The sequence below is a fragment of the Mustelus asterias genome, chromosome 1 (genome assembly GCF_964213995.1).
Source record: "Mustelus asterias chromosome 1, sMusAst1.hap1.1, whole genome shotgun sequence".
Classification (NCBI taxonomy): Eukaryota; Metazoa; Chordata; class Chondrichthyes; order Carcharhiniformes; family Triakidae; genus Mustelus; species Mustelus asterias.
Window position 1 is genome coordinate 57,496,952 of NC_135801.1, and position 14,281 is coordinate 57,511,232.

The following is a 14,281-nucleotide window of genomic DNA, read 5'->3' on the forward strand; positions in this document are numbered from 1 at the left end:
TGCCAAACCAAGTCTCTCCAACTAACTGCAAAACTGCCAAAGTCAGCTCTACCAGAAACAACCAGCTTGACAACTATTACACACTGCCATCTACACCTCACGGACAAGCCAGAGTCTAATTTGTATATTTTTAAACTTTTATTTGGATTCTCAATTTCTCATTTCTAATCTCTGAGTATGAATGTTGCATTTTTCATTATTTTTCTTGGGTTTTGGTAGCTATAATCTTATTCTTTCTTTGACTCAAAAGACTGGTTAAATTGGCTTTTTAAAAAAATACATTTGGACTGGGAAAGGGTTACCTACGGAGGAAGGGATCCCCTTTTAAGTTAATTTTGTTGCGACCAACAGAAGGGTTGAATAAAGAAGGGGAGCCAGTTTATTTCTTCGGCCTGGGACCATAACAAAATTGGGGCCGATTTGAGAATTTAACAAATTAGGGGACCTCGTCCGGGGACCGGCCTTAACACAGACAATGGCAGCAAATAACTGAAGAATCCCAACTGATCCTGACTGCAGAGTGGCAGTGGGACCCCCTCATCCCCACCGATCACCCCATCAGGTCCCGCCCCCTAGACACTGCCCCCTGGGCATTGGCACTTTGCCCCTTGGGCAGTTCCAGGGACCTAGGCTGGCACTGCCAATGTCCAAGCCCCCCCTTATCACGGACCCTCTGGGGGGCCCAGATTGCACCCCCATCACTCCAGCGGGTCGGACCGCTAGCTCCCCGCAAATGGGGAGCTACAGTAAACCCCGCTGGAGTGAAATACTCCTGGCCTGGGGGGAGGGGCGGGGAAAGAGGCTAGCCAGCCCGGAAACTTCAGTCCTGGGCCCGCTGACACCACTTAAAACAGATGCAAATGAAGGGCTGCATATATAATGCAGCTCCACGCCTATTTCCGGTGCCAGAAATCCGGCACTGGGAGATGTACCACGTGGCCAGACGCCCAGCGGGGACCGCATTAATCTGGCACCGCCTAAACCTCCTGGCCCGCTAAAATAATCAGTGCAACAGGATGGGAGAATTGCCCCCTTGTGCTTCTATTGTATAGAACCTTGGTTAGATTGTACCTGGAGTATTGTGTATAGTTTTGGTTCCTTTACCTAATGAAGGATATCTGTGCCACGGTGCGAGTTCATCAGACTGATTTCTGAGAAAGCAGGTCTGTTTATGAGGATAGATTGTGGAGACTGGACCTGTATTCTGTAGAGTTTCGAAGAATGAGAGGTGATCTTATTGAAAGTTAAAACATTTTGAAGTGGCTAAACAGGGTAGAGTCAGGAAGGATGTTTCCCCTTGCTGTGGGGGGGGAGGGGGGCTCTGGAGTCAGGAGACACAGTCTCAGAATAAGGGCCAAGCTGTTTGGGACTGAAATGAGGAGGAATTTCTTCACTCGGTCCGGAATCTTTGGAATTCTTTACCCAGTGGGCTGTGGAAGCTCAGTCATTGAATATAATCAAGACATCGATTTCTAGATAATAATGACATCATGGGATATGGAATTAAAGTGAGAAAATGGCATTAAAGTAGATGATCAGTCATCTACTTTAGGAACCTCTTCATCCAAAGGGTTGGGAATCTGTGGAATTCCCTGCCGAGTGGAGCAGTTGAGGCTACCTTGTTGAATGTTTTTAAGACGAGGATAGATACATTTTTGAACAGTAAAGGAATTGAGGGTTATGGTGAGCGGGCGGGTAAGTGGAGCTGAGTCCACGAAAAGATCAGCCATGATTTTATTGAATGGTGGAGCAGGCTCGAGGGGCCAGATGGCCTACTCCTGCTCCTATGTTGAATTTCCCACCATCCTGAAGGTTAACAGCGACCATAAAGATAACTGGGCCCACCACATAAATACAGTGGCTACAAGAGCAGATCAGAAGCTGGGAATTCTGAGCAAGTAACTCACCTTCTGACTCCCTGGAGCTGTTTCTTTTGCTGATGGACCTGTTGCCTTTTTGTGCTAATTCCATCAGCATATACTCATACTGTCTCAGCCTTGTTCATTGTTCATCTATACCCAAAGACCTTTTTATTCCATTCATGGGACCTAAGCTTTGCTGGTAAGACCAGCATTTTGTTGTCTATTCTTAATTTCCCTTTAGAAGTTGGAGGTGAGCTGCTTTCTTGATTTACTGAAATCCTGCTGGTATAGGTACACCTACAGTGCTATTACAGTGAAATGATGAATGGGCCACAACCTGCTGGATGTCCATACCTTTACAACATGCAAATGAGATATGATCTCGGTGGATCTTGACAGAAACACCTTGGAGATGGTTGCTAATGGCCGTTACCTCTAGACTGACTCTTTGGAAAAACATTGGAAGAGGCAAAGAAACGAGGCCAAGAAGAGGGCCCAGAGAAAGCAGAGGCCAGCAGATCTGCAGCTTCTTAGCTCACTGTTCTTATTTATAACAGAGGCTGCCACACTGGAGTGGGGCTCCTGAGCCCCACCACGTGATGTTTGACACAGAGTTGACCACCAAAACATAAACTTCCGTCTCATGAGATGGAAGCTACCAAAGACAAAGATACTGTACACACTTCAACATCGAACAACTCTGGAAACCACAGAACACTCCTACAATCACAGCAAGTTCCAGGACAAATCAACCAGCAACTAATTTCATGACCCTTTTAAATTGCACTCATGGAATGTCCTTCCTGCTGCTGAACATGTGTTTAGCTTTGCATGTTTGAGGGATGGTGTCAGTCCAAAGTGGCAGACCTGGCATTAAATCAGTGCTGCAGAAGCACAGTATGTGCTCATAGTGCAGACACCATTTTGGAAGCAAAACCATAGTTCTGAAAATCAGGGTCATTTGTGTTGTTTATTGTTCAGCCTTTATTTAATATTCTCACATGCTGTGTAAACACAGCAACATGAGGAATGTAACTCAATGGTGGGATAGTGTCGATCTCTAATATGTGACACATAAATGGTGCTGTTTCGTAACCACAGTTAAATGGAAGCAACTTCTTTTGACCTCTGTACATTTGCCAAATTTCATATTTTCAAGGCTAGACTTGTTTTCAGCTTTTGATGTATTAACTATTGGTGTATTAACTTTTGATATATTAACTATAGACATCTGTCTATTTCAGGAGACAATGGACTGCACTAAATTGAATAGCATCTGTTGTGTCTGTGGAGGCCGATTTGTGAGTGGCAATCCCTTCCGCAGCTGGCACAGATGAATCGTGTTGGCCTGAGATTGACAGATGTTCTTTCCCTCCAGCAGACTCTCTCTTCTGCTTTCTGGTCATTTCCTTTGTCTTTGCTTTTTCCAAGTCCTTCCTGACTGCTTGTCTTCAGGCACGCTGGTCAGCAGTGAGGACTTCCCATGCATCGACTCTGACCCTGGTCAACCTGAAATCTCACTTGCAGACATCCTTGTGTCACAGACGTGAGCAACTGTTGGGCTCATTCCGATAGCCAGCTTGTCATACGACATGTCTTTGGTGAGGTGGCCATCATCCATTCAGCTCACATAACCCAGCTAAGTGATTTCCTCTGACCCGAGGGAAACTATGCTGGGGGTCCCTGAACGTTATCGTACTTCTCTATTTGGCACTCTGTCTTCCCAGAAGATGCCCAATATTTATCTGATGCAGCAGAGGTGGAAGCTGATCAGTCTCTTTTCAATACTTGTGCAAATTGTCCATGCCTCACTATTATAAAGGAGGATGCAGGTACACACCGAGCTTTGTATTTTTGGTTAGTTTTTGTTGGTTCTCACACAGCTCCTTAACTTTGACATGACAGCTGCGGCTTTGGCAATCCTGGAGCTGATCTTAGTATCAAGGGACAGGTTACTGGTAGCTATTGATCCAAGGCACATAAAACTGAGAGGTTTGTGATGCGCTACCAATAAGGCGAAAGACTACCGGTGTGCCAATACAAGTGTAGGCTTTTATTCACAACAGAATCAGGAGCAGATCCCAACAAATAACCGACCTGGACTGAACAAGGGGGAGGAGACAGCCACCTTTATACTAGGTGCCGAGGGGAGGAACCAAACCGGAAGGGGGTGTGTCCAGGTATGACAAACACAAACAACGGTGGTCCAAATAGAACAAAGGCACAACTGAGGTCCACCACATTCACCCCTTCCTTTAAAAAAACAACACGGGGGTGAAGCGGAAACAATATTACAAGTCCAGATGAACCGGTGGCTTGATCCGCCGTCGCGATCGTCGTAGTGCAGGTCGCAGAGTCGTCCGAGCAGGGAGCGATGTCGGCCCAGGCTCCGTACAGTGAGCGTCGAGAGAAGGCACCAGATGGTGTGAAGCGGACCGATCCATCGTCCCGTCCAGTCGTCGGGTACTGCGTGGCCACAGCTCCGGCGACTCAAGCGAGCTGTACATAGGGGCGAGAGGAGTGAGCAGTGGCCCTGATGGCGTATGGGGAACAGTGGGAACCGGAGCTGGGGGGTGGGGGGCCGCAACAGGCTCAGGGCGCACTACATTGGGGACAGGGACTGAGGGAGGAAGAGGCGTAGCAGTCTCCGAATGGACAACACCAGGGACCGTGGGGTGGAAGGACGTGGTGACCTCAGGGGCACCTGCGGGTGCCAAGTCACGGACAGAAACCGTGTCCTCCTGCCCATCAGGGTACTTATGGGTCCGGACATGCTTCCGAAGCAGGACGGGCCCCGGGGACATCAGCCAATCCGGGAGCGAAGTACCCGAAGAGGATTTCCTGGGAAACGAAAACATCCGCTTGTGAGTGGTCGTATTGGTCGCTGTGCACAAGAGTGACCTAATGGAATGTAATGCGTCCGGAAGGACGTCTTGCCAACGGCTGACTGGAAGGCCCGTAGACCGTAGCGCTAATAGAACGGCCTTCCAGACGGTTGCGTTCTCCCGCTCTACTTGACCATTGCCCCTGGGGTTATAGCTAGTGGTGCGGCTGGAGGCAACGCCTTTGGCGAGTAGGTACTGCCTCAGCTCGTCACTCATGAAAGAGGACCCACGATCGCTATGAACATAGGCTGGGAAGCCGAACAGGGTGAAGAGCGTGGTCAGGGTCCGAATCACTGTAGCCGTGGTAATGTCCGAGCAGGGGAAGGCAAAAGGGAAACGTGAGTATTCATTAATGATATTCAGGAAATAAACATTGCGGTTAGAGGAGGGGAGGGGGCCTTTAAAGTCAATGCTAAGGCGCTCAAACGCGCGAGTGGCCTTCACCAGGTGCGCCCTACCTGGCCGGTAGAACTGCGGTTTGCACTCAGCGCAGACCCTGCATTGCCTGGTAATCGTCCGAACTTCCTTGAGGGAGTAGGGCAGGTTACGGGACTTGACAAAGTGGAAAACTCTGGTGACACCCGGATGACAGAGGTCGTTATGGAGGGACTGTAGCTGGTCTAGTTGGGCGCTGGCACATGATCCACGGGACAGGGCATCTGGGGGCTCATTGAGCTTCCCAGGCCGGTACATGATGTCATATCTGTAGGTGGAGAGCTCAATCCTCCACCGCAAGATCTTGTCATTCTTAATCTTGCCCTTTTGCCTGGTGTTAAACAGGAAGGCAACTGACCGCTGGTCCGTAATTAAGGTAAATCGTTGGCCCGCAAGATAATGGCGCCAGTGCCGGACGGCTTCCACGATGGCCTGGGCCTCCTTCTCGACCGAGGAGTGTCGAATCTCAGGGCCTTGTAAGGTCCAGGAAAAGAAGGCCACCGGACGGCCCCTCTGGTTAAGGGTGGCAGCTAGGGCAAAGTCAGACGCATCACTTTCCACTTGGAATGGGATGGATTCGTCCACAGCATGCATCGCGGCCTTCGTGATGTCCGCTTTGATGTCGTCGAAGGCCCGACGGGCCTCCTCCGCCAGGGGAAAAGAGGTCAATTTTAGAAGTGGACGGGCTTTATCTGCGTAACGGGGAACCCACTGGGCATAATAGGAGAAGAAGCCCAGGCATCTCCTCAGTGCTTTGAGGGTAGTAGGGAGGGGAAGCTGCATAAGGGGACGCATACGGGCTGGGTCGGGGCCAAGGACACCATTTTCTATCACGTACCCAAGGGTGGCGAGGCGGCGTGTCCGGAAAACACACTTCGCCTCATTATATGTGAGGTTCAGGAGAGTGGCCGTACGAAGGAATTTTTGTAGGTTGGCATCATGATCCTGCAGGTCATGGCCGCAGATGGTGACGTTATCCAGATACGGGAAAGTGGCCCGTAGCCCGTGCTGGTCTACCATTTGATCCATGGCCTGCTGGAAGACTGAGACCCCATTGGTGACACCAAAGGGGACTCGGAGGAACTGGTAGAGGCGACAGTCCGCCTCAAAGGCAGTATATGGGCGATCCTCCGAGCGGATAGGGAGCTGGTGGTAAGCCGATTTCAAATCGATCGTAGAGAAAACCCTATAGTGCGCGATGCGGTTGATTATGTCCGCGATACGGGGAAGAGGATACGCATCTAGTTGGGTATACCTGTTTATGGTCTGGCTGTAGTCAATCACCATGCGGTGTTTCTCCCCCGATTTAACTACGACCACTTGCGCCCTCCAGGGGCTGGTGCTGGCCTGAATAATCCCTTCCCGGAGCAAACGTTGTACCTCGGACCGAATGAAGGCTCGGTCATCCGCACTATAGCGCCTACTCTTGGTGGCTATAGGCCTACAATCCGGGTGAGGTTATCAAATAAGGGGGGGGGGGGGGTGATCTTGAGGGTCGAGAGACAGCAGGTGGTGCGCGAGGGGTGCTGCAGTGACGGCGCCTTGCAGACGGAGAGCGGGGGATAAGGGCCATCATACTGCAGGGTGATGCTCCTATGATGGCTGAGGAAATCTAACCCCAGCAGTACAGCTGTGCAGAGTCGCGGCAGCACAAGGAGCCGAAAACGCTCGCAGACTGTGCCCTGTACCGTCAGCGTCACCAAACAGCACCTGAGGACCTCCACCGAGTGGGAATTCGAGGCCATGGAGATGGTCTGGCTCCAGGGTCGCACGGGAAAGGCATATTGACGCACCGTGCGAGGGTGTATAAAACTTTCTGTGCTCCCACAGTCGAACAGGCAGTTTTCTGCATGATCATTTACCTTGATCTCCATTATTGACTTGGAGAGTTGATGAGGCTGCGACTGGTCCAAGCAAATCGATGCCACCGTCGAATCCAAGAAGAATCCGTCTTCGTTGCCGTCTGATGACGTCACGGATAAAGCTTCCTGCTCAGCGTGTCTTGATGCCAGTCTCAAAGATGGCGATTCGCGCGCAGCCGCGGCCTGCCTTAAAGATGGCTGCGCCCGCGGAACACACATGGCGCCACGAGGCTTCGGAAGCGGCTTTGCCCGGCAGACTTTAGCAAAGTGGCCTAGCTTACCGCATCCGGAGCAAATCGTGTCCTTCGCCGGGCAGCGACGCCGAGGGTGCTTGGGTAGGCCGCAAAAGTAACATTTGGGCCCCGCCGGAACAGCCGTCGCGGTGGAGCCGTCGGTAGAACGGGATGCAAGGTAAGACCCGAGATTGTGAGAGGCCGCTTCTAGTGTTTCAGCCATCGTGGCTGTTCTTCGGAGATCTAGGTCATCTTGTTCCAGCAGGCGCTGCCGGATGTATGTAGACTCAATGCCCGCAACGTAGGCATCGCGGATCAGGTCCTCCGTGTTCTGAGCTGCTGTAACAGCCTTACAGTCACAAGCTCGAGCTAGGACCCGCAGGGCGCGCAGAAATTGGGCGCACGATTCTCCTGGCTGCTGCTTGCGGGTAGTTAGGAGATGTCTGGCATAGACCACGTTAGGGCTCTTTCGGAACTGCCCTTTTAGGAGTTCGATAGCGTCTGCGTACGTAGCAGCGTCCCGGAAGATTCCGTAGACAGCTTCGCTTACCCGGGCGCGGAGCACGTGGAGTTTAGCGTCGTCGGTGTCGATGGCCGTAGCGGTGTCAACGAATGCTTCGAAGCAGTCCAGCCAATGATCGAATTTATCAGAGGCTCCGACCTCTTGAGGGTCTAATGTTAACTTGTCAGGTTTTAGAAACTGCTCCATGCTGGTCAACTGTTGTGAATAAAATTGATGCACTATCAATAAGGCGAAACACTACCGGTGTGCCAATACAAGTGTAGGCTTATATTCACAACAGAATCAGGAGCAGATCCCAACAAATAACCGACCTGGACTGAACAAGGGGGAGGAGACAGCCACCTTTATACTCGGTGCCGAGGGGAGGAACCAAACAGGAAGGGGGTGTGTCCAGGTATGACAAACACACACAACGGTGGTCCAAATAGGACAAAGGCACAACTGAGGTCCACCACAGTTTGTCAGTGTCGATGGAAGGTGGAGTCTCTATGTCCTGGCCAAACTTTGAAAACCTTTGTTTTTCCAGGAAAAACTTTGCTTTTCCTGATGCTGTTGAAACTCCTTGCAGGCCCAGAAGAACGGATCTACAAACTGCTGAAGTGAACTATAGTATGAGATGGCAGTGTGGCACCATCAGCAACTAGCAACTCACGGACTCGGACATTACACACTTCAGTGCGCAGTCTTGTCAAGTTGAACAGCTTGCCAGAAGCTCTGACTTGCTGTACAATAGCAGCATGGAGACAAAAATGCCAAAGAGTGTTGGCACCAGGATGCAGCCCGGCTTTACCCCACTACTGATCTCAAAAACCTCCAATGGTACTCCATTGTATCTGATGAAAATGTGAATGTTCTCATAGAAAAAATAAATGACAAAAACGGTTGACGAAGGAAGGGCCGTGGGTGTCGTCTATATGGATTTCAGTAAGGCATTTGACAAAGTCCCTCATGGCAGGTTGGTTAAGAAGGTTAAGGCTCATGGGATACAAGGAGAGGTGGCTAGATGGGTCGAGAACTGGCTTGGCCACAGGAGACCGAGGGTAGCAGTTGAAGGGTCTTTTTGCGGCTGGAGGTCTGTGACTAGTGGTGTTCCGCAGGGCTCTGTACTGGGGCCTCTGCTATTTGTGATATATATAAATGATTTGGAAGAAGGTGTAACTGGTGTTATCAGCAAGTTTGCGGATGACACGAAGATGGCTGGACTTGCGGATAGCGATGAACATTGTCGGACAATACAGCAGGATATAGATAGGCTGGAAAATTGGGCAGAGAAATCGCAGATGGAATTTAATCCAGATAAATGCGAAGTGATGCATTTTGGAAGAACTAATGTAGGGGGGAGTTATACAATAAATGGCAGAGCCATCAAGAGTATAGAAACACTGTGTGCAAGTCCACAAATCCTTGAAGGTGGCAACACAGGTGGAGAAGGTGGTGAAGAAGGCATATGGTATGCTTGCCTTTATAGGACGGGGTATAGAGTATAAAAGCTGGAGTCTGATGTTGCAGCTGTATAGAACGCTGGTTAGGCCACATTTGGAGTACTGCGCCCAGTTTTGGTCACCGCACTACCAGAAGGACGTGGAGGCTTTAGAGAGAGTACAGAGAAGGTTTACCAGGATGTTGCCTGGTATGGAGGGTCTTAGCTATGAGGAGAGATTGGGTAAACTGGGCTTGTTCTCCCTGGAAAGACGGAGAATGAGGGGAGACCTAATAGAGGTGTACAAAATTATGAAGGGTATAGATAGGGCGAACAGTGGGAAGCTTTTTCCCAGGTCGGAGGTGATGATCACGAGGGGTCACGGGCTCAAGGTGAGAGGGGCGAGGTATAACTCAGATATCAGAGGGACGCTTTTTACACAGTGTGTGGTGGGGGCTTGGAATGGGCTGCCAAGTAGGGTGGTGGAGGCAGACACGCTGGCATCGTTTAAGACTTATCTGGATAGTCACATGAGCAGTCTGGGAATGGAGGGATACAAACGAATGGTCTAGTTGGACCAATGAGCGGCGCAGGCTTGGAGGGCCGAAGGGCCTGTTTCCTGTGCTGTACTGTTCTTTGTTCTTTGACACCCAGGAGTCCAGCGCATGGCCTATTTCTGCAGCAGTTTAAAGAGTCTGTCTTTGCTGACCAAGTTGAAGGCCTTGGTGAGGTCTGTGAAAACAAGGTAGCGAGGTTTGCGCTGTTTGTGGTATTTCTCCTGTAACTGTTGAAGTGAGAACGTCAACCATCGAACTGCCAGCTCTGAAGCGACAGTGAGATTCAGGGTAGATATGCAATGCCTGGGTCCACAACCTGGTCACGGCAATGCAAACAAAGACCTTCCCCATAATACTTAACAAGGAGAAGCCTCGGTAATTATTGCATTCACTTCAATCCCCCTTGTTTTTTTATTCAAGTGACAATTTTTGCAGCCTTTATGTCTTGAGGCACAAATTTTTTCTTCCAGCAGAGGCAAGAGCTCATGGAAATGCAGCAGAATTTCCACTTCCGGTGATTTCAGGTGGAACGTCAGTTTCCTGGGGTTTTACTGCTGCAAGCAGCATGTCTCTAGAAATATCTGTACTTTTTCATTTATCTTGCCTATTCTCCAGTGCCCTATGCACGCTGGCCAAGCTGTATAATTGGTATCCACCCTTGTGCTGAAATCCCCCAGAAGATATAGTCCCTCGGTGCTGGGAATTCTGCTGATAGCAGTGCCAAAATCCTCATTGAATTGACTCTCGACATCTGGTGTGGAGATGAGTGTTGGGGATAGACGCACAAGGTTAACTGGTTCTGCACCTTGTTAATAAGCCAAGTGTTAGAAGTCTTTCTGAGCCTTCTGTGGGAATTGAATCATCACAAGTAGAGATTATTTACTGCGAAACACACACTATGCTCACGTTACCACTTAATATTTCCCCTGCCAGAAGAATGTAGTGATTCTCTTTAAGGGACTAACTTTGAGTGAGCCTTTTTTTCAGCATAGGAATGCCCAAATTGAGGTCAGTCTTTTGTCGATCTGTTTTGAGTACATCAAGCTGCAGAAGTTATCAGTAAGGGTAGGACGCCTGATCCTTACACTCCAGCTTGTTGTGCAAAAGACCGGGAGTTTGTCTTACCTGGTGCATGGATTTAGTAACCTGTCTGTTGAGAGATAAAACTCTCAGCTCCAAGCACCCATTGAAGAAGGCAGATTGTGGTGACACCTCACTGACTGGCCAGCCTGAGGTAGGTGGTAGCTATCCAATGAGAAGCAATAATCTCTTCCACTGTCGGAAGTAACCCTGATGCGCGTGCTCTACACCAATCAAGTAAGAGATTGTAACTGATGCTTCCTGTAATCCTGAAACCATTAATGTTTGGTATCAGCTCTGCTGTAGGAGTTGTCAAAAAGCTGCCTGATAGATGACAGATTACCACCCACGGAACTCCACTCTGGATTTTCAGCTAGGGTTTACTCACTTCACCACCTTCGCTCCCAAGACAGTGGGCCAAATAACCACATGCCCAGTAGCCTTGTGTGCCATCCATCTGAGGGTCAGGCCTCCTCCAAGTCCCCTGCAGTTTAGGCTGGGTCTGCAAGATACCCAGTTAATAGATGTCACCATGAGGAGACATTATGATGAATCTCTGGTTGATGCGATGCGTCAATGTGTCTTAATGTTGTGGATGGTGCGTGCTGGTCAGTCTGTGCGTCACCTCTTGTTATCAGGTCTCACGGCTAGCTAGTAATATCACTGGCTGAGTGCATATGCTTCTTCTGCCAGTGCATGGCCCCTTGAGCTTTATATGACCTTCACAGCTTTCAAAATATATGCGAGCAAATCTTTATCTTCGTACTTAATAAACATAGTATTCTGTAAACTTTTAAGATTTTAGTTAAATATAGATACAATAATAATGACTGTCTCAGTGTTCAATATTGTGCAGCCATTAAATAGCAAGATATGGAATATCTATGATTGCACACTCATGAGCTCTCAATCTAGACATGCAGCTCCACGTGTAGTATTTTGTCCTCCAATACTTAACTGTGTGTGTGAGTTTGGATAGTGCTTGTTGGCACTGTTTGCTCACAGGATCACAGCTAAAGCCAATCATGCAAGCTCCACTACATATATAGTTTCACAGCACAGGTCCCTGGATGGCTGGCTGGAGAGAGAACACTGACCGATTTTTCATTTTCCAAGCTGGGGACCCTGAGGCCAGCTCCAGTTCCAACACTGGTGCCCCTGCTGAGCTGAGCTAACTGCGCACAGATTAACCAGCCTTGTGATCTTGCTGATCTGTCTGGCAATGTGCCACAATGATTTGAGCTGGTTGGTTGTTTTGATCGTTTCCTTTGGGAAATAAATTGCTGAGAAAAGAAAGTCTGTTGAAAACAATCGAGGTAAGACATTGGCACCTGATCATTTGTCAATTTTGCAAGTTATGTTAGGATGGCTGACCTTTGAAAGATTGAAATTTGAAATGAAAATGTGTTCAAAGACTCTTACTATAGACAATAAGTAAAATGGAAAAAATAAGTTCTGGTTGCTCAAATCAAACTATTTCACTTTTTAATCAAACATGTAACAAATATAGGAAGCAGTTTTTGATAATTCAGTGTTTGTGTTTAAATAGGTGCTGGCATCTGTAAAAAATGCAATTGAGCAATTTGCTTCTACACGGGAAAACTTCCCATCATTCTTGAATGAAATTCGGGAATATCTGCTCTGTCGGGTGGAGATCTCCACTTCACGCAATGGATTATTCACAGCCGAAGGTACCTTTATTTTGAAAAATTGTCCACACTAACGTTTATGGATCATAGAATCTTACAGCACAGGATGCCAATATTTGATCTATTGTTTCACATTAGTCTCACTGCTCTTTCTTTCCCCATAGCCATTCAATCTTTACCCAACAGGTATTTCTCTGAAAAACCCTTCACATTATCCTTAGTTAGATCTAGTTTCCACCAAAATTCCGGTGTCTAATCTTCAGAATTTCATTACTAGATTTAAATTGAAATGCAAAGCAGTGTATTAATAATTGTCCCTAACCATGCTTAACAGTTAATCTGCGATTAAGATCTTCCAATTTTTCAATGATTGCTGGCAAAATTGCTTATTAATTGCAGGTCCTTTAGGGAAAGAACATTCTTTATTGACTCTCTTGATGGATATTTGATGCAATTCCAAAATTCTTAATTCAGTACGTCCCAAACTTTTTTCCATTTTAATGCCTTAGATTCAAATGACTTTGGGGTGATGGGGGCTGAGGGGGGAGGGGTTTGCTAGTTGCTGAGCAGTTGGGGGAGGGGTTTAGCTTCTGAACAGGAGTAGGGAGGGAGAGGGGGTTGTATGTTTAGTTTGTGCGCTGGGGAGGGGAGGGTGATGTGTTATAGCACCTGAATTGGAGTGTGGGGATGTGGATGGTGGCGGCGGGGGGGGGGGGGGGGGGGGGTTGGGTTGGCAGCAGTTCATGGTGGTGTGAATTGGTTGAACTGCAGGATTTTGTTAAGGTGGAAAAAGCACCTACCTTTTCATAGGCATTCCTGCAACACTGACCAGGCCTCAAAGATCTATCCTTTAATCACAGAAAGCTTACGGCACAGAAAGAGGCCACTTGGCCTATCATGCCCACGCTGGCTGAAAAATGAGCCACTCAGCTTAATTTCACTTTCCAGCATATCATCTGTCGCCCTGCTGGTTACACCTCTTAAATGTGTTGAGAATTTCTGCCTCTACTTTTGGTCACTGAGTTCCAAGCATCCACAACCTTCTGGATGAAAAAGATTTTCCTTATCTACCCTCTAATCTTTTTATAAATCACTTTAAATCTATGCCCTGTAATCACTCACACCTCTGCTAAAGTGGATGATCCCATCCACACTATCCAGGCCTTCTCAATTTTGTACGTCTCAATCGAATCTCCCCTCAGCCTCCTCTGCTCCAAGGAGAACAACCCCAGACTCACTAATGTTCCCTCCAAACTGCAATTTTCCAGTCCTGGCAACATCCTTGCAAATCTCCTCTGTACTCTCTCAAATGCCATTACATCCTTTCTGTAATGAGGTAACCAGAACTGCGCACACTGCTCATGTTGTGGCCAAACTAATGTTTTGCAGTGTTCCAGCACAACTTCCCTGCTCTTATAATCTATGCCTCGCCAAAAAAATGAAAGGATTCCATATGTCTTCTTAACCACCTTATCATCCTACCTTCAGGGACCTGTGAACAATCACTCCAATGTCCTTCACTTCCTTACACCTCAGTATCCTCCCATTTATTGAGTATTCTCTTGCATTGTTTGACCTCCGCAAATGCATCACCTCCCACTTCTTGGGGTTGAAATCTATTTGTCACTTCCTACCTGACCAGTCCATTGGTATCATCTTGCAGTCCTCCTCCTCCCCATCAACCGTGCAGCCAATCTCCAAATAACTTCCCCTACATTTGCATCCAAATCACTAAGATGTACCAGAAAAAGTGGGGGAATTGTACAGAGCCTTGT

The 14,281-nt window shown here is 48.3% G+C and overlaps 1 protein-coding gene across 2 annotated transcripts in view; it reads left to right on the forward strand.

The window, feature by feature from the left end:
- fhip1aa (FHF complex subunit HOOK interacting protein 1Aa) overlaps positions 1–14,281 on the forward strand; it is a 170,104-nt gene that overhangs the window by 145,267 nt on the left and 10,556 nt on the right. For both annotated transcript variants that reach the window (XM_078212504.1, XM_078212515.1), the window contains one exon: positions 12,407–12,548. In XM_078212504.1, the coding sequence (XP_078068630.1) occupies positions 12,407–12,548 (142 nt within the window). The remainder of the gene's footprint in view (positions 1–12,406; positions 12,549–14,281) is intronic.